Below are 27,953 nucleotides of genomic sequence, written 5' to 3' on the forward strand. Positions count from 1 at the left end.
CAGAATTGAGGCATTATTCTTTCACTCCACACTTAGTGGTGGTAAGCTACTATTGTAGCCACAGCTGCCCTGGGGCAGACTGACGGAAGCGAGGCTGCCATAGTGAATGATCGGCCCCTCCGACCACCACCAACACTCACTCACTACATTCATACTAGGCAATGTGGGTGAAGTGTCTTGCCAGATGCCACTGGAGCGACTGTCACCCACTGTGGCACCAGGAATTCTCAGTGGTTTCCCATCCAACTACTAACCACGCCCTGACCTGCTTAGCTTCCGAGATCTAACAAGATCGGGCAATGACAGGCTGGCCACTAACAAAAAGCTGACTCATGACACTGACACGAGAAGCAGAAGCACTCCGGGGATAGCTATGTTGGTCAATCTCATTTTTCAATAAATTCAAGTTAGGAAAAGCCGGAGAGCCCCAGGAGACCAAACAAATCAATAGCAGAATGTACTCTCAAAATCAACCATCATCAACATTGCTGTAATAGAGTCTGATACAACATAATCCCACACCCTCACACTGAGACTCCCTTCAGCCAGACGGAAATCATCAAATCAAAAACGAAATTAATTAACATTCATAAATACAATTATTTGAGTACAAAGTCCAGATTCACGTTGTATAAAATGTCTGATTATTGGATTTCTACTGTCGAGGTACATGATGGTTTTTGGGTGAACAGCGCTGGATGTGTGGTTTTTAATCGTGATGACCATTTTGGTTGCCACGATTAAATTAACCTGATTGTCGGCAATATTTACATTTAAAATGTGGGCTCTGCTGAATATAAAATCAGGCACTTTCTCAACCATTAGTCAGCGGCAGTGTTGAATCATTTGGTGCATTGATGAGAGCTGTGAGCTGTAATTGTTTCCAATGAGTTACATTTAGTGAAAGCACTCTGTAATAGTGTATTTATTCAGTTAACCCTTGGTACATTTTAAATTCTTCGGTTAATTTATTTATTTTTTTGGTATAATTTTTATTTAAAACTTCATTTTGCACTGTCAACTGTTCATATATATATATATATATTTTTTTTTAAGTAGTGCAGGAGAAATACATATAATAATGGTGCAGTCCTAGTGTATGGGTGGAATAAAGTGGACTTTGCAGCGAGGATGGAAGGATTCGTCTGACTGTTGTGAGGGGATTTATCTGATTGACAAAAACTGCAGGACAGTCGACCCCCCGCCACCACCTTTTCAGATAGCGCTGGCGACATGGACCTAAAGCTTAACAGAGCTGACATGCCAAAGAATGTATAAATAAATAAAAATGAACATGTAACTTTTTTTTAATCTCCCAGGGGGTAATGTGAAAGACTTCCCAACAGATGTGTCCTCTGGGCTCTTTATCACAAGATAATTAAAAGTCTTTTCACGATCAGAGGATGGCATCCTAATATTGCACCTCATTATGTATCTCGGACACAGCACAATGCTGCTGCTTGACAGAAAGCTCTTAAAGGACTCAGTGCAAACAGTTAAAAAAAATGCCAATAAGACGCGTAAATATTCCACTTTTAGCCATTCATTGAGATGTATCATTCCCTGAGGAATTGCAGTATTCATAGTTTCACTGCAGAAGAAACATAAAGCACAACAGTGAAGTTACACTACAGCAGGTTTAAAAGTGTAAATTGTAAAGCAGGGCAGCAAGTGCAGTTAGATTATCAACAACCAGGGTTAGGGATAATTATAATTGTAATTGATAATGAATTACAATTATTGTATAATCGTAATTGTAACGTAACGTAGTTTGTAATTGTAATTGCCATGAAAATTCTATAAAAATTGTAATTTAACGCAAAACTGGGGAACCATGTTACGGTTCTATGTACAGTTCTACACAGTTATTCAAATATGTTCCATATTAAGCTACATTTTACCATTGGAAAAAAAAAATGAATCTAGGTGTATACAGATACAAAAAAGGCTTAGACGCCCACACCAAAAATATATATACCTATATTCTCATTGTGCAGGAAGCCTAACAAGGAAATCAAGAGATGAGAAACAAATCTGATGATAGATATTTGATTTTAGTGTATTTTACAGCTGATTTAGGATCCGTTACCTGTGACCTGTGAGCATGATGTGCTGTACTGAAAACAAATTCCAGCATCTCTGTTGTGTGGCCATTAATAAATGATTCTGATTCTGTTAACATTAGAGATGCTAACACAAGAGGAAGGTTATGTTTTATGGAGATATTTATTCCAGGCTCAGGAATTGTGATTAATTGTAATTTAGCTTTAGTAATTTAGAACTTAATGGTAATTGCTACTTTCTGAAGATAAAAAAAATTATTGTAATTTAATTGTAATCGGAATAAATGCTGGTCACTGTAATCGTAGTTGAATTGTAATTGAACATGAATAATTGAAAACATAATTGTGACTGAAAAATGTAATTAACCCCAACCCTGTCAACAACCATTAAAGTCTCTGCCATTATCTTGAGAAATCACCATTTTATTTTTTTTAAAGAAGGAGTTCTCATGTGTTTGATGATGATATGTTTTTAATAAATGGGTGTAGATGTCACCCTCTGGTACCCTGAGCACATCTGCTTGCTCTGAGGGTCTGCTCAGTCAGAATCAAAAGAGGCTGTTCAGCTTTGGATCTGGAAACGAGGCTGTAGATTGGATTATGATGCCATTTTTAATCCGTCCACTCCCCTTGCAACAAAAAAAAAAAAAAAAAAAAAATCGCTGTTCCCTTGCTTCTTAGCATTATACAAAACTTGACAAGAGGAGATTTTGCAGAAGTCCAGCGCCTTGATGACTCAGTGATTCCTTGTGACACTCTAATTTGAGCTTATGGTGCCAATGCTTTGATGCAGACATGGAAATGAAATGTTTTATTCACAAAGACCCTTCTCTTTCCAGGGCCCATGAAAAGGACCCACTCATCTCCTTGTATACTTTAATTACTATAATCACATCCTGGCCCTGATCCTGATTTTGGAGGCTGTGGCCAAGGATCGTGTTCCTCCTCCAGTTTGTCAAAAATGAGATAGTAGCAGGATGTCAATCCATTAGGCTATGTTCACTCACTGACACTTACAATATGCCAAGTGTCAAGATTTCACTTTCAGATTCACTTAAAATCTTCATGAACCTCAACAGGTAATAAATCAGGTTTAAACTCCTTTAACAATGGCATCAATGACTCTGCGGTGTTTAATAGTTCATTTATGGACGCGTGTTATGGTTAAGGTGATCAATCTGAGATGTATGTGTGGTTTTAATCTACTAGAGGCCAGTAATTATTAAATCATAAAGCTAAAATCTTGCACCATAGGCAAACGCTAAGTGTAAGAATAATACACAGCCTACGACATCACACAAACGTGTGCTTGGCCCCCTCAGTTACATCACTTCTATCTGTTCCTTTTTGTGATTCTGTTTATTTTGGTTCAGTTCACATTAGCAACTATATACTGCACAAGGAACACGTTCTTTGTTTCCATGTTTTGCTCAAGAATGTAGAATCCAATGACTTTTTTTTGCCAAATCTTTGACCTTTTGGTATCGGGACACCCTCCCCGATCTTTAAATCCCCCTTTCCACTGACATTTAACACACTGAGTGAGATCGCAGAGGAGGTCAGAAGAAACACATCCAGCGAGGAGGAGCAAAACAAAAATGGAAGCAGTCTACATCATATCTGACATTCTCTTGATGAGCTATCTTGTGCTAGGATTTAACCATCACAATCACTGAACAATGTCGTATTTTAGCAAATCCCTAAAAAGTTTACTGACATGAATGTTACGTATAACTTTTACCGTACGTCTTTGAAGGTCTTAATATTTTGAAACTGGCAAAACAGTCTTAGTTTGCGAATTAAAAGGTACCGAAAAGTAATAGGACACATGCTGAAAGAGAACAGGTGTCCCAGATCTGAAAACATATTCAATGAGTCAAGAGTAAAAATTAGAAATGTCCTGATATGATGCTGATATTGGTCCGTTATCAGCAAAAAAAAAAAAGAAAGAGAGAAGCGTATTGGATTATATCAGCCTGTATAGTTTTTCTCATACCTATTGTTGCTGACTAATGTTCTCTGTTTAAGTAATACCACTTGATCAAGGGTTTCTGACATTCCACACTACTTATAGCTGTCAAAGTAATAATAATAATCTGTGGTTCATCAGAGGTGAGTTCATGCCATTGTGGGCTTGGTACCAAACAAACTAAAAGTGATATTTCTAAATGTCGACAAAGTATACAGTAATTGCGCTTGAAACATGTTTCCGTTGAACGTTGTTTTGGGCAGGAGCCTCGTAACTCCCGTGAAATCTCATCTCGCGAGACTTTGCTGCAGGAAGACGGACGCTCAGAACTTTCACGTCTAATGTGGCACTAATCATTTAAAAGTATAATGCTAAGAAATGTCTCGGTCTTCTCTTCTGTTTACACATACCGCGCCATGTTTTCTCAGAGAAAAGTGATCATGTGACCATGTACCACACGTCATGTGACCATGTATGTCTCGTTCTGTGACGTGTGCATTTGCGGAAAAAGTGTTTCCATACGACACATTTCAATATTGAAACGTCCCCTAAAGGGACACAGGTAATATTTAATTTTTTTATATTGCGCGCTCACGTAAAAGTTACACGCAAGCACATGATACTAGTACTGCGTACGCGCGCACGTAAAGGTAATTGTTAACCCTAAAGCTGAAATAAAGCTTTACTAGATCCTCAACATGATTAACTCCTCACGAGCAGAGCATGCAGCCTGATGACTGACGTTCATAAGCGCGCACGTAAAACTAATACGTGCTCCCTTAGAACTTTTACGCGCTCATGTATTAGTTTCACGCGAGCGCGTGGAACCTTTACGTGAGCGTGCAACAAAAAAATTAACATCCGTGTCCCTTTAGGGGCTCAGTAGAAATTCCTCCTGTTGAAAGCGTTCTTTATTTTTTAAATTCAGGTGTTTCCGTTACCAGTTTGTATTGCGCTATTTAGATTTTGCGCATTTCCAAGGGTAATGGAAGGTAACAACAGCGACATCTGTCTAAAGCAGTCACAGAAGGAGAGGGCATGATAAATACGGGTAATTTAGTTTTGCACTGTAGCAGTGGCTTCAAAATGACTTGATTTAATTCAAGTTCAGATTTCCAAGGAGAAAAAAATTAATAGATATCTGCTTCTTTGTGAATGAAATATTAATTTAAAAGACGCACTTTGAATAAATACTAAACCTTTGTTGTTGTTTAGCACAATCTATTTGCTGGAGCAGTGTTGCTGATATGTTCCAGTCATATTGCCACGACACAATGAAGAGCTTCAGAAAAAAAAAAAGATGGAGAAAGAATTGCGATTAAAAATGTCCATTCATTGACAGCACTGAAAAGTATGTATGGTTCGCGTTGATATCTTTATCCGACCAATGGAAGTATCATCCAATACTCACGGTTGCAATATCTGTATAAGTGAAAAAGTTGTATTGTGACACCTTTAGTAAGAAAGGTCAAAAATGTGTCCATCTATCCTCGTCGTCTTACATATTTGATTTTTGAATTTTCAACCTAGTACTGTGGGTTTATTGATCATTGCCTGTGATGTCAGAGAAATCTCCTTAAACTCAAATGTTGCCGTCATTATTCATCTTTCTCCTAAAGCGAAAGAACACACGACTTTAAAGGACAACGCACTCTCAAAAACATTCAAAGACGACAAAAAATTCAAAATACACTAATTTTGTAAAATTACAATACGTTATTGTTCTATTTCTGGCTTGGATTTTCCAATTGTATAACATCTTTTTGAGTTAAAGGATTCAAGATTTACTTTAGACGAGCAGCTTATGTGATCACTATTCAATCAAAATCACATCATTCTAAGAGGTCCATTTAATACCACACCCTTAGTATGCACACATGTGGAAAGCATATATGTGTGAATACAAAATGTCACAAAAACCAGGTTTGCATACACAAGAGCCTCCTAACGGACATTAGTAGGCTACAATAATGATACAAAATGCAATTTAGGGCTTCACTGTTATCTATATATAAGTTCTTCATAATGTAAATGTAAATTGGAACCATTATATCAGAATTACTCAAGACACTAACTTCAATAAACATCTATTGCTATTTAATGCCAACTAAATCTGTAGACTGTGATGCTAATGCTGTAAAAAAAAAAAGAGGCCCATCATTGACTCTAATCAGCAGCAAATGATGTCCCTTGAGCAGAGATTTTCTCAAAAACAAGATGGGAGATTTCTAAGGGATTCAATTAAACATCCATCTGCCCAAGATCGTCTTAATTAACAAAGGTTGTGTTATCCGTGGGTTGTTCAATAAACAACTAAGTGGGCAGGCCACCCGAGTACTAATAAGTACACCCTCTCATGCTGATGAACAGCAATGTTCTTTCAAGAAAAGCATGTTTGCTTTGAGTTGATTTAAGTGGAATTGCTTTGGATGTTTTATTTTCAAAAACAAGTTGTACGATGTGTGATAAGAGTGCTGCAAATAATTGAAGTACACAAAAGCTTGCACGAGTGGTGTGTCAAATATTTGGTCCACAGGCCAAGTGGAGCCCATCACAGGAGCTGCTTTGAACAGTAAAGGGGAGGCAGTGTGTGCAAGTTTGAGCGCAGAGGATTTTCCTATTGTAAAAGTGAAGAGGAATGTGTGCTGCATGTATATTTATTTATGCGGCCAAGCATAACCACATTTAAAGATTTCCTTAAAAAGCCTTGAGTTCAGTTTAGTGGCGTACAATCCTGATACAAAGAAAATTGGGGGAAGGGGGGGTTGTGTTTTATTATTATTATTATTATTATTATTATTATGGTTGAATTAATAATTCTGTGTGTGTGTGTGTGTGTGTGTGTGTGTGTGTGTGTGTGTGTGTGTGTGTGTGTGTGACCAGGTCACTCTTGTAAAAGAGGTTTTTAAATCACAATGAGTTTGTTCTACCTGGTTAAATAGAGGATAGTAGATTTAAACTCCATAAAAACTGAAACATATATAAAGTGAAGTCAAATAATTAAAATACTTTAGAATTTGAGGCTTTTAATATACCAGGTGTACTTAAAGGAGAAAAAAAACCCTTGGGGTGTTGTAGTTATTTATTTATTTATTTATTTTTTTTTTTAATGTTTAAAACATATGCCAAATATGAAATGATTGTGAGGTGGTTTAAAATAATGACTAACCCAGGCAAACACAGCGGCCTATTCCCATTATGTATATTAATGTGACTGTGATGCTGGAACATTAAGGTCTGGATTTACCTGAAATCACTGTATGGGTGAATTATCCAAAATCCTGCTGATTTAACCCTCTCCTGTTCCCGTTCTACCGCCTTCTCGCTCCCAAACATCCTTAGGGAGAACTTGTTGACCCCTGGTTGAAGCATTGCTCCCAGCTGTCTATGAATGAACCCTGCTTGATATAATCTCTCATCGTCCGGAAGAATTTGATCAATGCCATCCAACTTTATGAAGCCCGACTGCTGCTGCTCTGGGGAGTCACTGTTGGCACCCTCTTCGCCGTCGTCGGTCCCCTGCGCGTCCTGCTCCGGCAGCCCGTCACTGAGGGCTCCCGTAGGGCTCTCCTCGCTCGGGGTGACTTCCCCCTCGGTGATGAGTCGCCTCTCCTCCGCCGAGTTCGAGTCATGCATGTGCCGACTTGTGATGGATGACAGGCTGCCTCGAAACCTCCGACAGTCTCCGTTTGAGCTGGTTTTCATCGGTTTTCCTATGTCCGTCTCCATGATAACAGACTCCCCACTTTTGGTCTCACCGATGCCTTTGCAGCTTCCTCCGTAGGTCGGTGACGGCAGAGGCTTCATCCTGATACTCTTCCTCCGGGTGTCCTTGTCTGCGTCTTCTCCTTCACCCATTATAGACGCCTTATGTCCGATCTGCTGTGGCAAACTGTAGAGCCTTTTACGCATGGAGGAGTGCAACCTTTCCATTGTGATATTGAGACACAGCGAAGGAAAAATGCAAATAATACCAAATTGTTAGGCTGTTTTTCTTTTCTTTTCTTTTTTTTTTTTTTTTTTTTTTTTTTTTTTTGTGAAGCTGTTTCTGCCACCAGCCCTTTGCGCTCCCTATCCGTTGGAGAGAGCGACGGGTCTGGAGCTAATCTGAATCCATGAACACCCGCTGCTGCACATGACAAGGATGGCAGTAGCTCCACTGGAACAGATGACAAATACTCCTCTTCATAATGATTAGACTCCCTGGCGGTTTGCATGCGTCCTCACGCACGGCCTGGACGCTCAGCATGGCCACTGCGTCCCCGGACCTTGTGCCGTTCCGACATGGTGCGCAAAAGTGGAGGGGGTGGGTGGTGAAGGGTGAGGAGGGTGGAGGGGCATACTGCCTGAAAGTCACCTTAGGCTGACATGTGAGGGAGCCCGGGCGGTGATGTGGAGACCAGAGAAAGGTCACTCACGACGAAAAGGATGCGCTTCTCTCCAGATGTGCATCCAGCAGCAACAACAGCCGTCAAACAAAGCGACACGGTGGTGAAAAACATAGAGTAGAGCGTTTCAGGGAGCGCTGACATCACTGCTCCACAGCCAGGGTGCGTTTTGGTGAATTGTGAATATTCATGATGCTGATCTATTGGGTTGCCATAGGAGCGAGAAGTGCAAATAAGCTCAGCCCACCTTGTTTAAAGGGGAAGGCTCGTCCCATTCTTAAAACGCTGTGCTCGGCTACAGGTAGCTCATTGTTAAAGCCCTGCTGCTGGATGCACTTCAGAGGAACCATGAAGCTGGAACCATGACTGTGTGTTCAGCTTTCCTGGTGCGTAATTTGCTCTCACAATTGGAAGACCAGATGTTGTCCTTTGCAAAACCCAATAAAACATCAAAACTACAATAGTAGGAAAGAAAACTTGCTTCTTTTTTAATGTCATTTTCCATCTTTTTTTTTTTGAATCAACATCTCTTGAAATTGAAGAAATATGACACATTTGATTAAATTATTTTTCCCCACTGGGTCAGTTTTTAACTATATCCTGTCATCATACATCTCCTTGTTTAGTAGATTTACTTCCATTGGGATTGAAAGCCTGTCATTTGTTTATACATGTTAGTGTGTTAAACTAACACTTTCAGTATGATGGGGAAGTAAAACATAGACATTATCTTAAGAGTCATTGATTAACATTCAAACAGCCTCTAAATGCTGTGTTTTATGCAACTGGTCTTGGTTTTTAAGTATTCATGTTACGTATATGATTCCAAGTTGTTGTTAGAATTCTATACATCCGTCTGCCTAAAGATGCTCAATAAACTTTTGAATTTTTTTTTTAAAAATGTATTGAAAACAAAAATCTAAATTTCCAATGAAGTGCTAAACAAACTTCATATTATTATTTTTTTTTTTTTTTTTTGGGGGGGGGGGGGGGGGGGGGGGGGGGGTGTAGGGAATTACAAAGTAATCTGTTAAAAACTAATTTTGTTGTGCTTTTTTATTATTAATTAATTAATTTTATTCATTCATTTTTAATACAATTACAATTTGACCTTGGGACCTTTTTGAATCAATATTAATAAGTAAAAATAACACACATTTTCTGTTTTCGGAGGATGTTGACCTTGTTCTAGCATTAAACTACATTAACATTTAATCATGAAAATCTGTATGTTATAGAAACATTTTGTTGCCTGGTTGACCTTGAGAAAGTCATTCATTCCCTTTGCTCTTCATTCCAATTCAATCTGTGAGGAGGAAGGCAGGGATTTTACTGAACCAGTTATTTCGTATAATTTTGTCCGTAAACACTCTTCAAAGCACTGAATAAATTATAAATTTATATATCATATTATATTATTAATATGTGTTCAGGGTGAAATTATAAATGAATATCTGTATCATTTTAAGGTGATACCATTAAAATGTAATAGTGTTCACAAGAGAGCTATATGATAATTGATTGCACAACATTTTAAATGGTGTAACCTGACAATTAAAAAAAAGGTTCGCTTCTATAAATAGATTTAGGAGGACGGAAGAAAGGAAAAACAATAATGAATAAACAGTGAGATTGGATGACTCACTAACACAAAGGAACATACTTGAACACATGACACTTTTGGATGGTAAAAATAATAATAATAATAATAATAATAATTCAGCAAAACAGTTTTGACCTTATTCTGTCTCTACCAACTGTGATATACGATGTGTTAACTCGCTGTCAGTCAAGAGACACGTCTGAAATTTTATCGAGCTAAGATTTTATCGACAACTAGTTTTTGCCAACAATATCTTTCCACCTGGCTATTTCGAATGCAAATCAACACAGAGTAATTAAAGTTGTCACTAAAATAATTTAAAATATATTCCCCTTTTGGAAATATCTAGAGTTTTTAATCGTCACACAGTTCGTTGGTAAAACAACATTTTTCTAAACCTCTGCGCCACCAGGCGGTTACATTGCTCCTGAGATCTCTGAAATGTCTTTGAGTTAAATCTAACAAACACAGACCCGAGCAGCCAGAAATGGCCCTGCTTCCTGTCTAATGGTAATTGTGTTAGTGACATGTGTTCTAGGAAATTATACGTCACATGAAAGAGCTCCCTTCTTGCAGGCTGGACCTACTGAGGCTCATTGTTCCATTTGGTTTGTTTGTCCCTTCTGGTTTAATGTAAGGTGAAGATAAAAGGTGTACATTTAACATATTTAAAATTATTATTGGAAATTGTTTATTTATTATCCTATCTACTTTTCCTAAACCCCCGAGAAGTGTTTAAGTGGGAGCCATGATAAGGAGCGTTCCAATTCTCTAAAAGCTAAGGAAAGGAGGCTCAATGCTTCCTTTATAACATCCTTTAGCCTAGGAAACACTGATGCATCCTTTACCAAAGGAGACCAGATAATGCTGCCCCACAATTCTTTGCAGCTACCACATTTAAAGGGACCAAGCTCATCCGAGCATTCATGGAAACTCACGAACACATAAAACAGAGCACTGTGTTCAAGAAAAAGGGATCAGAGTCATTTTTAGCCACATTATGTTTTATTCAACATATTTCATTCACCTAGGAACGCTTTGCGCGGTTGTACATTTGTATGCATTGCCTACAACGTTATGTAGGCCTATATCTAGCATAAATGTGTCAATTGAATAAAATCCTACTTATTTTAGATTAGTGTTGATTTCTGAGTGGAAGGTGAGTGTGAGCAACCATTCTCAATGTAACGTTCTTTTAGTTTCACTTCAATTCCTCGTAGCCTGGTAGCCTCTTTTCCTTGATTTACATTCAAACCTTGTGATATTTGAGATTATATCAGCAGTTCGAGGCCCAGGGGAAAGTGTTATACATGAGCTTTTAGTCCATCTTAAGAAATTTGTAGTTTTTTTTTTGTTTTTTTTACCACGGAAGACGTCACTAACCTTCACCTCTGTTGATTATTACATCACCTAGTGGAAGTATGTCTGATTGTAAAAACAACGCGATAGCCTTTCCCTAACTCCTTTCTTTAACCCTGTGATGTCTATCTATCTATCTATCTATCTATCTATCTATCTATCTATCTATCTATCTATCTATCTATCTATCTATCGATCAGCCCACTCATTAGGCATCCATTCATTAAAACCCAATTTATCTAGGTCACTTGTCAACAGCATATAAATAATCCTGAACAGCAAATGCAATGCATCCATGTGGCTTTGAGGCACAACATTGCCCACAGCATCATATTATTACCTCTGCTGGCTTGACTTGTTCACAATGTTTATTCTGAAGCTGCATGCCTTACTGTACCATGTAGGTATAAGTGACACGCTTAGTGATACACAGCCAGACAGGTTTAGAGCACACATCTTACTGTAGTACTATTGGATATAAGAGTCAAGATCCAAGAAACTTTGTCTTTGTTATTTGTATAATAACAAAAAACAAAGAGGCTATTTTTAGATTTCAAAAGCTGTCCATCAACCAAATAATATGAAGGAATAAACAAATTGAAATACAGGACATTAGCCTACTAAACAAAAAACAAACAAACTGTATTGTTTGGTTTCTGTAAGAGGAGGGGATAAACCCAATAATCTTTTGCAATTGTATTGATTTAACATGTCTGATTATTAGAGAAAAGCATACACAAAATGTGCTTTAAAATCCAAAACTCACAAATTAAAAATATTTTGTAAATAAAACTGAAAGAAGTAAAACCAGGCATTGCAAAGCCTGTTGGACCAATGAGGAATCGGTGGTTAAGATCTGATGGAGTGCAAAAGTCCCGCCTCCTGACCAATCAATTCTCTTGGAAAATGACGTGCCCATTGTTAGAAGATCCTGGTTGGTGCACAGATTTGACAGCTATATAAGTTTCGGGAAAAAAAGACATTATTGTATAATACAACCCTTTCATTTACTGATGACATCCTTTAGGAAATATATAGATTTACATCTGATGGACTGATCTAAAGTCTCTAAAGTTTCTTTATCGTCTCTAGCACTGTCATCCTGACTGTAGTGTTATCCCGCTTCTAGCTAGAGAACGTAGCAGCAGCTGCCACGTGATATCAATTCACTAAAGCACTGTGAACTTACGTACAGCATTTAGCATAGCATGGTTACGTCCAAAGGCAGCGTAGAGAGCTGCCTTTTTACGTAAATGGTTTTCATCTTGGGGAACTGACTGTGCATGCGCAAACACATAAAACACGCTATGGGGCCAGAGGCAGAGCAGCAATATGCTTTTGGGAGGGGGTGTGGCCTCCTCCTGCAACGTCTCTGTCGTATCAGGAAATAGCGATGTTTAGTAATTTGGGTTATGAAAAGCACAAAATGCTGACACTTTCAAACTTATAGGTACTGTAGGCTATCGGAAATTGAAAACCTTTTTTTTTTTTTACAATTATATCATAATTAAAACATATAATCAAAATATCAGTTCACCCTTGGGTAGACAATGCCTACCTTGCCTACCCTGACTGCACGTCACTGCGATATGGTAATGTTGACAGTCTCAGCAGGAGCATATTAGTGAAACATTGTGCTCTCATCCCAGTGTGTGTGTGATAAATTGAGGAGGACTACCTGAATAGAAACATGTCTGTGCTGTAATAAAGTGAGACTGATCAGAGCGCTGTCCGTTTATCATCCGATGGATTAACTCACTGACTGCCACTGACGTACATATATGTCATTTCAAATCCAACCGTTCACTGCCGTTGACATATATGTACGTCAATTATGTTTTTCAACTGGGGTTGGTAGGAGACACTGTGGCGGAGCTCTCCCATGAATATCAGACTTGTACTGTGGTGTAGTGACCAACTGGTGCCATGTAGGGGGCAGCACTGCAACTTTGGATGAGAGGTTAGCGCCACGATGAGCATATATAGCTGAGAAGAAATTAAGAGTTGACGAGGGAGGAAATGGCGCAACGAGAGAAGCATGTGGCAACCTAAGTCGTCTATTGAGTGTGGCGATCGTGAAAGAAGACGATCAACAACACGGGCCAAGCGGTGAGACTAGGCATTTCTCCAAAGATCAGCTCATCTGACGAATCTGCACACACACACACACACACACATCCCTGTAAATAAACTCATATAGTTTTGTTAAATGTAAAAATTGTAATTGTACATTGTTATATATTTTTAAAATAATAATTTTGCCATCAAAAGCCCGGTCTCAGTATTGTTTTTGTTGTTTTATAGAAGGAAATCAATGTTCAGATGTTTGAGTTGTCACTAAAGCAAAAAACATTAGCTTCAAAGTCACTGTTCTTCCTGACATTCTTTTTTTCTCACAAAAACCTGTTTTCTCAGCCTTTTGGTCAGAAACTGGTGTTTCTTGTGAAATTACCTATCTTCAACTGCTCATTACAGAAGAATGAAACAAGCTAGCTAACAACAATTTTTTTTTACTGATGAAAGGAGAGTTTATTATTTCAGAAGTCAGATTTTACATAGTCATAGTACAAAATATTCTGTGGGTCTTAAAAGATCAGTCAAAATACTCTAAAATGGCTGGCAGTGAGGGGGGTGTCTGTTCTGAAAATAGCTGGCAGCCATTGAGTTAACATTGTCTGATCTCATGCTTTTACGCAATAACAGTGTCAGGAGCTTCCTGCCTGCATTTGCTGCAGCAAGTGTTGTTTTTAGTCTGATTTATGGATTTTATTTCTTCATATTTTTAAAGAATTATTCCTCAATTGTGACGTAAGTTGCTTTATACAGTTTCTCCGTGATTGTGGTTTGTCCAACACTGCAATATCTGCCCCTTTTATGTTAATATGCAAGTCGCCAGGCTGAAATCACCTGGGTTAAGTCAACGTGTTGATAACCTGCTTTGTAGTACAGCTGCTCTGGGATTGAGAATTTTTCCTATAGGTGAAGCCTGCTAAAGGAGAGATATCTCAGATATACTTATCCAGCTTCATAGCACAGGCCCAATAAGATGAATGTTTATGTTTCAGTTCATTGTGTCACTCTGAAATTACAGCACAGAACAAATAAGCAATTTGAGTTGAAAAAAACAATCATGGAATCCATGAACAATACTGTTGAATTGATGCTCATGAGGGTCTGGTAGCACAGTGTGTTCCAACACTGCTTTTATGCAGACAGAGGACGTTGTAGGAATTAATAGCACCAGCTTTCAAGGCTGATTCAACCTTGTGTTCCTTGAAAAAGGAACAATAAGTGTATAATTCTGAAATGCACATTATTTTTCAGTTTTGGGTAAACTCTGGCTGTTCAGTACTTACCTTTGTTCCATTTCAAGCTATTCATTGGAATTGCACAACTTGAATTGCAATAAATAACTGGAAAAATTAGGGTGTTGTATTTTTTTTCTACTTTGTCTGCACATGCTGTCAAAGGTCAACACTACAAGAAGTGCAATCTATTTTAGACAGCAATGCATGTTTAGGGTGTTCTAAAACTTTGGACCAGTAGTGTAGTTCTGTAAATAATCTGGTGGAAAAATATATACAATAATTTTATAATATGACATTACATGTTATTTTGTTATTGTTTTTGCAGTCTGGCCCAAAAGTAGTAAATGTAGGTATGATGTGATTGACAAAATTATTGTTCAGAAAAAGCAATTTTCATTTAAAATGTGAATTTCCCTTTTCATTGTTGCTCTGTTTGCTATTCCACTAGCAGCTTATGTTTTTGGTCTCGATAATGTACCAAACTCTCCATAATGGGTATTTTCAAGGACTTAGGAATTATTTTTATCATCATTTATGCTCATGTGAACATGTACAGAACACAATTACATACCATGTATAAATGAAGTAACACACACACGCACGCACGCACACACACACACACACACACACACACACACACACACACACACACACACACACACACACACACACACACACACACACACACACACACACACACACACACTTATATCTTCCAATTTATCTTTTGGGAGAAAGAAAAAAATAAAACCTACTGATTTTAAAATATTTAGATCTATTTAAAAATTTAATTTTTTTAAAATTTAATTTGAATACAATAAAATACATTTTCATGCTTTTAATGTTATTTATTTATTTTTATTTTTTTATATATATATAAAAAACTACCACTCAACCTTGATAATGTTGTTTCAAATGAGGAGCTAACTATTTGTCGTGCTGTAAAATAGCAACAGGCTCCGCGCTAGGAGGTTAGCAGCAGACCCACCTGTCATTAGAGCTAATTGCTAACTAATTATTGAATCGATATGGCCTCCTGTCTGTCATGGAGACTGAAACGCTACGGTCGGTCTATCCTTGCGTCTGATGGAAGAGCTCCGTCTGTTTGGAAGGTAAATGACTGCATTAACACCCCTTATTAATGTGTTCAATGGAGTTTATGTCTGTTGTGCTCTGCTAACTAGTTAGCTCGTTAGCTATAGCTGGTGAGCAAGTTAGCTAGTGGCTACGTAGCTCAACAATTCAAAAACATTGTGTACACACACAGAAGGCTAATTTTGAACCTTTTTTTTTGGGATTTATTTATTTCACAAAATTAAAATTTGTACAAAATGTATTCAAGAAGCTTTCACTTGAAAATGAACCGCTGACTAACACAATTTCATAATGTTAAAGTTTATACATGTATTATTGGTAAATTGACATCTCTCATTGAACTGTATTTTAAAGTTAGTTTAAAAACTTTTCACTTTATTTTATTTTTTTACATTTTCTGTAGACTTTAAATGTATTTATTTATTTATTTTTGTTTATTTGACAAGGACAATGTACATTCATCAACATTACAGTAAATGTACCACAGTTAGCCTAATGGCTATTTTTCATCTGCTGTTAAAAGTCACTCTAAAAATTAAAATAAAAAAACTCTATCCACATTAGTACAATTAAAAAAAAATCACATTCTAAACAGCATAAACACATGAATAAAACTTATCATTCACCTTTCTAAAAATGTATAATTCATTGTTAATAAATAGTTCAATACATATTTTAAATATAAAATAAAATATGAACTCATGACTATCAGGGCTGTTGCAGTTCTGATTACTATAGTTAAAAGTCATTTTCTCTGATGGGTTTTAACTAACTACACCCCTTGTGTTACGCTGAGTCACATTTGTAATATTTACAAGTGTTTTATTCTGTCTTTTTTTACATGGTTGTATTCATGCATCATTTTAATGTTGAGAAATACAAACACAAATGACCAATGTAATGACCACCTGCCAGATATTTATTTTTAATGCTGTTTTGATGTCTGATCAATACTTAAACACAGATTAATTCATTGTACTTCTGTAGAAACGCTGTCTTGCCAAAGTTTTTACCTTGTGAGTTCATCCATACAGAAAAAAAAGTCTTCCTTAATTTTGAAAGGTATTTACTGGTGCCAGTGGTTACTTACTATTGAGATAATAATAAAAGTGCAATTTGTATAATTTCTCTAAAAAGACTTTTTGGTTTTATGAAAAGGAAGCTCATTAAGAGAAAAATAGATAATTTGAATTAAAACCATTTATGTGCTGCATTATAAAAAATAAATAAGTACTACACAATCTTTTCAATAAACACAATTAAGAAGACAAACATTTTCTATCATTTGGGTCATCACTACTTCTATAGAGCATCCTTAGATTAGACTTGATGTTTATTTTTGTTAATTAATCAAACCCTTCTTGAACAAATACTGAATTCACAAAAAAGCCATGAGGGAACATTCGGATGCTTTGTAGCGGGAATGTTTCTCACACATTTGAGTTTCTAAATATAAAAAGTGCTACTTTTCAGACCTCATTACTGATTCACAGTTTCTACTTTTTTCTTGACGGCATTTAATGTCAGTCGCTATTTGGTGGATCCATTGACGCAGTTCTGCAGCATTATAATTCAACCTTTTACACTTCTACAGACTTATCACTGGCTAGTTAGCATGCTTCCGCAGTGTTTACCAACTGCCTAATACAGTCCTCTCATAACATTTTATGGCTGAATGTGGATTCCACTATAATGAGATGACCTAAAATATCCTCTTCTTCTTTTACAGACAAGCTTGAAAATCTTAGTAATGGCATTTGGGTAAAGAAAAAATAATGTGAATGTGTGCACTAGATTAGATGCACGATGACCTAATTAATTAAAATTGATGATCAACCCAAAAGGGTATAGAATATCATATTATAATTATACAGTATATATATAATAATTATTAAATTAATAATCAAATTTTAATCGTGATCATGATTTTTGTTGCCATAATTAAATTAACCTGATTGTCGGCAATATTTACTTTTAAAATACTGGCTCTGCACTCTATAATAATGCAGTCTTTGGTAAATTTAAGTCTTATTTTTTTAGTATAATTCTTATTTAAAGCTTCATTTTGCACTGTAAACTCTGCACATACTGTTTGTTTAAAAAAAACAAACAGATATTTTGTCCTAACGTGATAAATAATTGTGATTATAATCATGATTACAATATTGATCAAAAATAATCGTGATGATCATTTTCTCCATAACCGTGCAGCCCTAATAATAGGTAAAAATGACAACTACAAACTCCTTTTTAGAAAGTTTGATGCTAATGCTACACTAGGTCTGTTTCAATTCTACATTTTAAGATCTACATATTGTCTTTTAGGTTTTCCTTGCCATCTAATTTTTAACTGTAGTGTTCCAAGTAGACCATTGTCCTTTAGTACCTATGTGGAACTCTAGATGGTGATCTGGAGCTATTATTGTGAAGGCAGATATAGGCATAGACATTTGGGTGGCCACTGTCCATGCTAATGTAGCTACGGTACATGAATTATGCACCAGAGAAGAAGAAGTAAAAGGAAAAAAGGGGAAAAAATAAATTATGCACCAGGTAATCTGACAACTTGCATTAAAATAATATGTTGTTTTGTTCTGACAAATGAATGATAGTCCTTTAGACGTGAACCACGTTTTTGTCAGGGTAATAACATTGTTTTTTCTGTCAGATGTATTTAGCCAACAGTGTTTTCACATTTTTTTAACTAACAAGTACAGTATATGTTTCTAATTAAATTGGCTTAGAAGCATGTGGAATGAGATGCTGATTCCTTAATAATAATAATAATAATAATAATAATAATAATTATATTCCTATCCACCAGATATTTGAAGCAGACAATAAAAGACCTGCGATTGTTCTCAAAGTTGTGGAGCCTGGATATTTGCTGGTTATGCAAGGACAAGAAAGCCTGGTGAGGAGATGAGGCACATTGTTTGTTTGTTTTTTGTTTGTTTGCTTTAATTTTCACGGATTGTGATGATTGTCTTCTACTTGTATGTCTGTGGACATTTCTAAAGGTCACACACTTTGTTTATTGTATTCTTTCTGTTTGGTGGTAAATTTAAATGTTTTCAAACCCAGAGGAGATATGATTCATATTCAAATGAGACTTTGGCTTTAGGGTAATATAAAACATGAGCCATTTAGGTGATATTTGAGGAGTTTTAAGTGTTTGTAAATAAAATTACATTACAAAATCAAATCTTCAGTGTATTTATTTGTTCCAGTATAACAAAAAAGTATTCAAACATAAACCACAATTAAAAAATATATAACAAGACTTTTGCAGAAGCAAAAATGCTTATATGCCCAACATAAATCATAACATTCAAGTAAGTGACCTTTTTCAATAATACACACAAAAGAAATGCAAGCATTCATCAAGTACATTTGAGTTGCCCTTTTTCAAATAATGACAAATGAATAAATAAATAAATAAAATGACATATACAGCATGTATACACACTTGTACTTTCTTTTATATACAACATTTAACATGGAACACAAACATAATTCTACTGTTTCACATAACTCTGTTATACATTGTGACATTTTCTTTTTGAAATTAAACAGTGTGTCACTTGTTTTTATTTTTTTATCAACATTATTCCACAAATGAACCCTTAGAACAGACAGACATCTTCGTTTAACTTCTAATCTTGATTTTGGTAAAATAAACATAAATTGATCACTTTGGCTGTATTTGCTGGCGTTTTTGAACGCCTTCTATATTTGCTTTGTACAGTCAGTGTTATTTTATAATAAACAATATTTTTACATTTCATAAGTTTTGATTTAATATATAATGGATGTGTGTGGTCATAATAAATCTAATGAACATTTTCAGTTCCTGCTAATGTTTTCAACCCGATAACAAGGCAGTTCTGTGCATTAATGCTGAAATGGACTCAGTGTCATGTGGTAAAAACATTGGTCTATTATATATTAGCAGCGTTGGGAATAATCCAACGCTACAGCCAGCTCAATTATGATTTTTTACAATTATTATTTCCCCCCTGAAAGTCAACCACAATTGTCTTTAATTACTGAAGTGCAATTAAGATGAATCCTGAGTTTTTCATTAATAAGCTCATAAAACATAACCATCTTGTTGTGTTAGCTTTCTGTTAGCATCCCTTGTGATGTACAGGTCAGTTTTAACCCATGTCCTAAATCCGCTGTAAAATACACTAAAAATATTATCTATCGTCTAATTTGTTTCTCATTTCTTGGTTACCTTGTTAGGCTTCCTAATCAATGAAAAAATTGGTATTAATGTTTTTGGTGTGGGCGTCTGGCACTTTTTCTGTCAGTATATTCCTAGATTCAAATGTTTTTTTAAATGGTAAAATTATCCTTAAGAGAACTGACAGGTAATGGGAAAAGTTGCATTTCATTAGTGTAAATTAGTTTTTTTTAAAAGAATTTCCATGCCAATTACATTTACCAGGTCAATTATCTGAACTCAATTACAATTCATAAATTCAATTAATTGTCAATGACGCAGTCACAGTTATAATTGACGCCAACCCTGGCTGCGGCTATGAATGTTATTTTTACAGATTCACTTTTTTCATCACAGTAACTCTTTTTCTTTTCTTTTCCTGATGCCTAAACATTCCCACTAGGTTTACCAGGTTTCTGAATAAACGTCAGGTCATGTGACTGGCTTCTGTGTGTTCACATGATGATCTGCATTCTTCATACAGGACTGTGCTGATGGCTGCTTGCTGCTAATAGACCATTATTAAAGTTTTAGCGCTGGGATAGAAAATGCATTCACCTGAAAACATAGCACAGGGAAGAAAATATCAACCTGTCTATAATAATAATAAAACACTTTGTAGGCATTCTATCAAATTAAATGAATACCCCTTTGATGGTTCTAAATGTTGTAAAGTGTTCAGAGAGGACGTTCCCTGCCTCGTCTGGGCTACTCCAACGTTTTATTAATGGAGTTGTGGCAGGTGACGCTACTATCTCGCTGCTGCAGCAGGTTGCAGACAGATAATCAGGTCAGACTGCAAAGAGCGTTCACTCAGGGTGACAAACTGCTCTGTAATGAACCAATGCAGCAAATGTTCATCAACTTTAAATAAGAGAATTAGCTTCACTGCTGGGATGATGTGCCAGTTTAAACAAACTTTTTCACTCAGGACTGACAGCTGTAAACATAGCATGTAAATCTGCTGCATGAGCAGGTGTATTTTAGGGATTTAGAGGAATTTAGAATATATCCTGTTTTATGAAGCATTGAGTCGACAAATAGTTTGAGACACAATATGTTTTATTAAACATTATTCGAGGGAAGATCAACAGGGTTTTCCATTCACTGTTTTTCCAATTAGACTACACTTTAGATTATATCAGTGGTTCTCACACTTTTTGGGCTCAAGTACCCCTTTTTTCCTTTATTATTGAATCCAAGTACCCCCTATTGTCTGACTACAACGTTCTGCTCAGAATACTGTGAAAAATCAACTATAGAGCCTTGGTTCCCAAAGTGGGGTACGCAAATTGTCGTAGGGGGTACATGAATGAAAATTAAACACTGACAATATTGGAAACTAGAATATAAATAGAGCAGCTAATGCCAATGCTAGGTTAATGCTATTGTTAGGTTAATGCTAATGCTAGGTGAATGCTAATTCTCAGTGATTGTTATTGCTAGGCTAATGGTAGGTTAATGCTAATGTTAGGCTAATGCTATGGTTAGGTTAATGCTAATGCTCAGTTTTTGATATTGCTAGGTTAATGCTAACGCTATTGCTATGTTAATGTTATTGCTAGGCTAATGCTATTGCTAGGCTAATCCTCGCTTAAAGTTGATGCTAGGTCAATGTTAATAAGAGGCGAATGCTATTGCTATGTTAATGTTTATGCTAATGTTAGGCTAATACTATTGCTAGGCTAATTATAATGCTGTGTTAAAGCTAATACTAGGTCAATATTATTGCAAGGCTAATGCTAGTGCTATGTTAATGATGATGCGAGATTAATGTTATTGCTTGGTTATTGATATTGCTAGGCTAATGCTAAGGCTCGATGATACGAATGCCAATGATAAGCTAAAGCACCTGCATCCTCATCTGCATCCTCAAATGCAAATATTTTAGTTATTATTATTATTATTATATATTATTCCACAACAGGATAGGTAAATTCACTGTAGGCAGGACTATATTGTATATTACATTACATTATTATGTTTTTTTAAGTGTGCAGGAGTAGGGGGTACATGGCTTTAGGGTAAAGGTCTGAATGGGTACATGATGACAGTGACCAGTTTGTGAACTACTGCTATAGAGCATAATGATGGAATTAATGTATGATAACACACATTTGAAAGAATCTGACTTTTGTTAATTTTCCACTCTGTCTCTCTCTCAAGTACCCCCGTAATACCATCCCGTACGCTGAGGGGTACGCTGCTAAATTAGATCATATTTAAGATTAGTTTCAGCCAAAGACTCAATAAGCAAGGACAAATGCTAAATACAAACACCTATAGGAAAATATAAATAAATAATAGATACAGGTAAAGAAAACAGTATGGAAAAAATAAATACAGAAAAAATATAAATAAGTGGGGTTTTACAATGAGTTATGTGTAATATTGCCCATTGTAAGGCAGTGGAGGGACGTTATATTCAAATGTCATTGTCATATTATTATATTCAAATTGCATGTAGCTGCTGGCATATGGAGTGAATTTAACTAGTGTGCATAAATCATAAAATAGCAAGTAAATCATATTTTTCCCATATTAATATATGAACTATTTACTGTCGTCAACCAACTCCTCGAGTAAAATCTAAGAGGATGAAAACAATGATTTCCTAAAGATTGTGAAAGGCTGCACTCAGTTGAAATAAATTCCCATACGTCCACATGTAGATTAGAACCGGGGACTGTGAGAGCCACCAAAATACATTTCTATTCATTCACCTAATTTCCATACAATTTACGATTTAATCTCCATAACTCAGCAGTTTCATGAGCCACTCATGGCCTGCATGAAGACATCTGCATTTCTATGGTTTTTACCAGCTACGTTTTTCTTTTTTTACCCCTTTGCCTCCATTAGACACAGCACTGAAGTGAATAATAATAAACTGGAATAACATCCATGGACCGTGATGACTGCATCATCATCATCAGACTCTTGTGTTTACAGACACATTACTTAGAAATATGAAATCATCAGAGACATTCAGGATGAGTCAGCATCAAAAGACTGTAGGATCATCAAAATCTGAATCAGTCATGCCAACATTAACCTGTGCCTCTTTTTAATGTTTTATTTTATTAACTTGTATGTTTTAATGTCTGATGATTGTCTCTTATCAAATACTGTTATTTTTAAAATGTAATTTATTTTTAATAATATGTAAATGGAAGTGTAACATGTTATTATTTAGTTACATTTTTTACTGCATTTTTTTATTGTATATTGCCTGCAATATGCATTCTTTTAAGGTGACATTTGAGCATTCTGTTCAAGGACTACGGATGAAAAATAGCCTTTGGGCTAAATCTGGTACATTTTCTGTATTGATGATAATGTACGCTGTCCCTGTTAAATAAACCAATAAATATAATAGATCAGTGATTACATCATATATGGATCTCCTTTGATTTTTAATGATCATATTTTATTATTCTCTGCTCATAGGGTTTTAACACAGTGAGGTCCCAGCTATGTAAACAGAGACCCCTGCAGGCAATCTGCAGTACTTACATTTTTCTGATGAAGATAGAAATGCATTTCAATTGTACAAAACAATAAGCACACATATATATATATATATATATATATATACACGTGTGTGTTTTGTTTAATTGTTGATTTAGAAAATGTTTTATTATTCTTTATTTCCAGGATACAATTTCTTTGCATGACAGCTCCAGTTCTCTTAAAGTGCAAAAGAAATCTGATAACCTCTTCTTTCGATTGATTTTAAAGGTAAGTCATGAGATTTGTTTTTTTTTTAAACAATTGGCAGTATTTGATTCTTAGTTTCATTCTAATATCCTGATTGCTTTGTTGGTAAAACATATAATTGAAAAATAAATAGTACATTTTATTTTTCTTAATGATTCTTGCCTGATATTTATGTTGTTCTCCTAGGAACTGATGCACTTATTGTTTGTTATAATAATAATAATAATAATAATAATGAGATGTTGATTCCATAAAGAAAGCACACAAACTCCAGACTGTTTTCGTTGGACACCCACGCACTGAGTGTGTTTGCGGACTTTTGCAGGGGGAGAGTCGCATGTTGAGGATGCAGTTTGATGGAGGCAGCCAAGCAGAAGCCATAAAAGAATGCTCAAGTGCTGTGAAAAAACTGATGGAGTACGTGCCTGTCAGCACTCCTGAGAGCATCCTGCTGCACCCTGATCAGCCCCCCGCAGAGGCTCCTCCTCCTCCAACAGCACAGGTTGCTCACTTAACAACATGTCAATAAATACACTTTAACATAGAAACCAGCATGGGAGGCACTAATCATGAAGTTGTGTCAATCACAAAAAAACTTCTCAGAAGCAGCTGTGAAATCAGTGGCAGGGAGAAGTTTAAACTCAACCACTGAACTGTTTCTCCACAACTTTAAAGCAAAGGTGTCAAACTCGTTTTAGCTCAAGGGCCCCATGTTGTTGTGAAAAGGGAAAAAAAAACACAAATGAAAAAAAAAATCCTGAATTGTTGAACATTTTGCAAGAAATGTTCTTGAAATTTGCAACGTAATTTGTGAGAATTTTGCAGGTTTTTTTTTGTTTTTTTTTTTAATAATTGTGATTTAATATTACTGTAAATAATTTAGTACTGCACCCTCCACCATATTTGATCTACAACTTATAATAATTTATCTAAAGTTCTGTTTTTGCTGTTTTTTTTTTTTTTGTTTTTGTTTTTTTAACTTTGAACATAATTTTCCTGCGGACCAAACTAGATGCTCTGGTGGGCCGGACTTGGCCCGCGTGCCTTTATTTTGACAAGCATTTTAAAGGGAAGTTTCTTTGAGTAGATCTGAAGTCACTTCAATCTAAACAACGCTAGATGGCGCTGTTTACAACGGCTTTATCAGAGGTGACACTAGAGTTAAACTGAAAGGCTATATAAAGCACAGCAATCCTAAGCCAATAAGGGGTGCAGTTGGCCCCGCCCCCAAAACATTTACAGGTTAGTAAAGAACAAATATTAAAAAAAATGCCACAATGGTTTTCTCTAGCTTAGAATATTTTCTTGTATAAAGCATCTTTAAGAAATATTGTATTATGTTTAAATAATAGTGCTACAAAAAGCTGAAAATGGCAATTCAGCGTTTTTCTAGCTCAGATAAAGGGCTCAGAAATAACCGGACTCCACCACAGGGTTCGACTGTGACCTTTAGTGAAGAGACCAAGTAAAGAAGTTCATAGTGTGGATGAAAGTCGTTGAAGAGAGGGGCATATTTTAATGAGTAATGAAGCCATGAATTGTTCTATTAACCCTGTGGTGTCACACAGTGATTGATAAATGTTCCTCGTTTTCTGTTTCTGTGACTCTGTCAGGAAAAAGCTGTGGGAGGCAAACAGGAGGTTGTCCAGGGAATGTTGTCTGTCAAGCAACTTGCTCAGGTATAGATATATGTTGTAGTCTATAATAATAACAATAAGACACACTCACCTTACAGGGGTGTCGTAACTCATTTGTGTTCACGGGCCAAATATGGGCCAGTTTGATCTCAAGTGGGCTCCAAATTATAGGTGGGAGAACAATAATGTTTGCTCTTCCACATAATATTAATAAAGTATGTAAGGCACTGACGATATCCAAGCAGTATGTGACTGATATCAGTCCCAGCAAGATCTTAGTTTACATTTTCTTGTTTTATCGACCAATTTTTATTTAGTTTGGGGAAATTTTGTGAATTTTTCTGGTGCAGGATTTTGAAAAAGTTGAGTTCTTTCAACAATTGGAGACCACCACCATCATGTGATATGAGCCCTGCAAATACTGTGGAGTGTCATTGAACTTGTGTATTTTGGATGCCCTGAGATCTACAACTCAATGAGTTGGTGATATTGATAAATGCAGTTTTACTTTCTCCTGCAACCACATTGGATTATCTAAAGCAGTGTTTCTCAAATGGGGGTATGCGATGGCACTACAGGGGGTACTTGAGAAAGAGAGAAAAATATTAACAAATGTGAGCATGAAAAATATGGGTTCATAATGTTAATTTTTAGTTAAAAATTATCATCAAAAAAAATAAATAACTGATTAAAAATATATTCTTTAATTTTAAAACAACACACAATCTTAATTGTATTCAATATTTTCACTTTGGCAAATATAAATCTATTTAAAATAAAATGCACTATATTCAGTATATGAGCTGGCGCCACTTGTCACTAATCCTGTCTGCTCTGTATTTATAACACAGTAAAACAAAAAAAAGTGTCTTTGGTGGAACCTGAAATTTTTATATCAAAATGGGAACCATTGTGCTAAATACTGTTCAATTCCACTTACTCACAAAATTATATTATTTAAAAGTGTTATCACTATTTCTGGTGTTCTGAGAAAAATGTTGTAGTCCAGGGGTCTGCAACCTGCGGCTCTGGAGCCTCATGTGGCTCTTTGACTCTTGCAATGGCTCCCTATAGCTTTAAAAAAAAAAAAAAAGAATTATTTCTTCCAGAGGGTATTGATGATTCATGAAATTAACTTCAAATAAAATTATGATAAAACAGTCGGTTAACCTAAAAATACATATCATTGTACAATAATTCTGCCACCTTCCTACTTCACATCCTGCAACCATCAACTTTTTTGCACCTGTGTCTAACCTTAAGTTTTAAATGGTAAGATAACTAAACTAACAAAAAGACAATTTTGGAAGAAAATCGAGATTTTATTTGTACGGGAGCAGATTTATTTATTTGCCAACAGGCAATTATAAATTAGCATGTGTTGACCAACATGATTCAAGTAATTTTTTGTAGCTCTTCAATAACGTTAACTCTTAAAGTTATTTAATACTATTTTAACTGTATAGAATTTTATACACTGTATTGTCTTCATTGAGAATGTGTTTTTTTTAGGATCCAGAAGGACTTTAATCCAGGAGAGATTAGGCAAATTGGCCCCTTTAAGAGTAAAGGTTGCAGACTCCTGTTGTAGTCGGATAAAGGGGGTACTTGGCATTCAGAGTTAAGAGAAAGGGGTACTCGAACCAAAACTTTGAGAACCACTGGGGGCCGTATTTGGCCCCCGGGCCTTGATGTTTACACACATGTTCTGCAGCATTTTTGTGGGAAATTACATTAAAGATAAATATTGATTGATTGCATAGTTTTGCTTGTGGCATAACAGTGAGTTACTCATCAGTGAGTTTCCATTTGTTCATGAAGTGAAATCCTTGTCGTCACTTACCACAGCACTACCTGGGAGAGACCACCCTGACTCTGCCCCAGGAATACAGTCACAGTTCTTTGGCACAATGGGATTTGAAGCCCATACTACACGTCTGTCTGCTGGATCCTGGTTTTGCTGCTTTTGTGGAGAAGGTGGAAAGTGAGCTGAAGAAAGTGCTTGATGAGTAACGTATGTAAACGAGAGCCAAAGGCAGCGAGGTCAAGTCAGTACAATGTTAATATTCTCTCTTATTTAATTTGTGTCACTCGTGCCTGCTCGTGGCAGAGCGTTTCTTTCTTTCTTTCTGCTTCCCTTGGTGTTTTCTAAAAGGTTGATGACATTGGTGGTTACTGTATTTTGCCATTAAAGAGGTGCTGTATGTTGATAATCAGATGTGGCACATACCCAACAAACAAATATGAATCAGAACTGGTTTTCAAACTTTTTTTTTTTTATTCAGAAAAAAAAAATATTGGTTTGACTCATATGTTTGATCGTGGCTATATACTCTGGTCCCTCTTTTCCCATCATAATGCAGGTCCATTCCCACCGCACACACATGGATACATTGTATTGAAAGAGGAGTCATGCAGCTACAGCAGTGAAATTTGCTATTCCAGCTTCCAAGTGATCCCACAATATTAAAGCTTCACTGAGTAAAACAAACTGCCCTCCATATATCTATTTAAGTATACATATTGCATAGGATTATTGCCATGCTATACAGTTAAAGAGAGGAAGAAATCAAACGTAATCAA

At 36.1% G+C, this 27,953-nt stretch overlaps 2 protein-coding genes across 3 annotated transcripts in view; one reads left to right on the forward strand and one right to left on the reverse strand.

Moving 5' to 3' along the window:
• The window catches only part of LOC114459507 (potassium/sodium hyperpolarization-activated cyclic nucleotide-gated channel 3-like), a 123,689-nt gene extending 115,550 nt beyond the window's left edge, over positions 1 to 8,139 (reverse strand). Inside the window, exon 1 of the mRNA XM_028441737.1 lies at positions 7,280 to 8,139. Within this exon, the coding sequence (XP_028297538.1) occupies positions 7,280 to 7,965 (686 nt within the window). The 5' untranslated portion in view covers positions 7,966 to 8,139. The remainder of the gene's footprint in view (positions 1 to 7,279) is intronic.
• Positions 8,140 to 15,639: 7,500 nt separating this feature from the next.
• Positions 15,640 to 27,624, forward strand: rec114 (REC114 meiotic recombination protein). Of its 2 annotated transcripts, XM_028436169.1 has the most exons (6): positions 15,640 to 15,802; positions 18,610 to 18,699; positions 23,671 to 23,754; positions 24,059 to 24,235; positions 25,347 to 25,412; positions 27,219 to 27,624. In XM_028436169.1, the coding sequence occupies exons 1-6, from the start codon at positions 15,719 to 15,721 to the stop codon at positions 27,381 to 27,383; spliced, it is 666 nt and encodes a 221-aa protein (XP_028291970.1). In that variant the 5' UTR covers positions 15,640 to 15,718; the 3' UTR covers positions 27,384 to 27,624. The 2 variants fall into 2 exon arrangements, with proteins under 2 accessions (XP_028291970.1, XP_028291978.1); XM_028436177.1 differs by lacking the exon at positions 18,610 to 18,699.
• The last annotated feature ends 329 nt before the right edge of the window (positions 27,625 to 27,953 follow it).

This window comes from Gouania willdenowi, chromosome 3, assembly GCF_900634775.1.
Source record: "Gouania willdenowi chromosome 3, fGouWil2.1, whole genome shotgun sequence".
Taxonomy (NCBI): Eukaryota; Metazoa; Chordata; class Actinopteri; order Blenniiformes; family Gobiesocidae; genus Gouania; species Gouania willdenowi.

Bases quoted from the DNA above. Each gene is read 5' to 3' on its own strand.
- rec114 (XM_028436169.1), top strand. From the start codon at position 15,719: ATGGCCTCCTGTCTGTCATGGAGACTGAAACGCTACGGTCGGTCTATC. The intron at 23,755-24,058 runs GTAAGTCATGAG...GGACTTTTGCAG, and splicing joins TCTTTCGATTGATTTTAAAG to GGGGAGAGTCGCATGTTGAG. The intron at 25,413-27,218 runs GTATAGATATAT...CACTTACCACAG, and splicing joins CTGTCAAGCAACTTGCTCAG to CACTACCTGGGAGAGACCAC.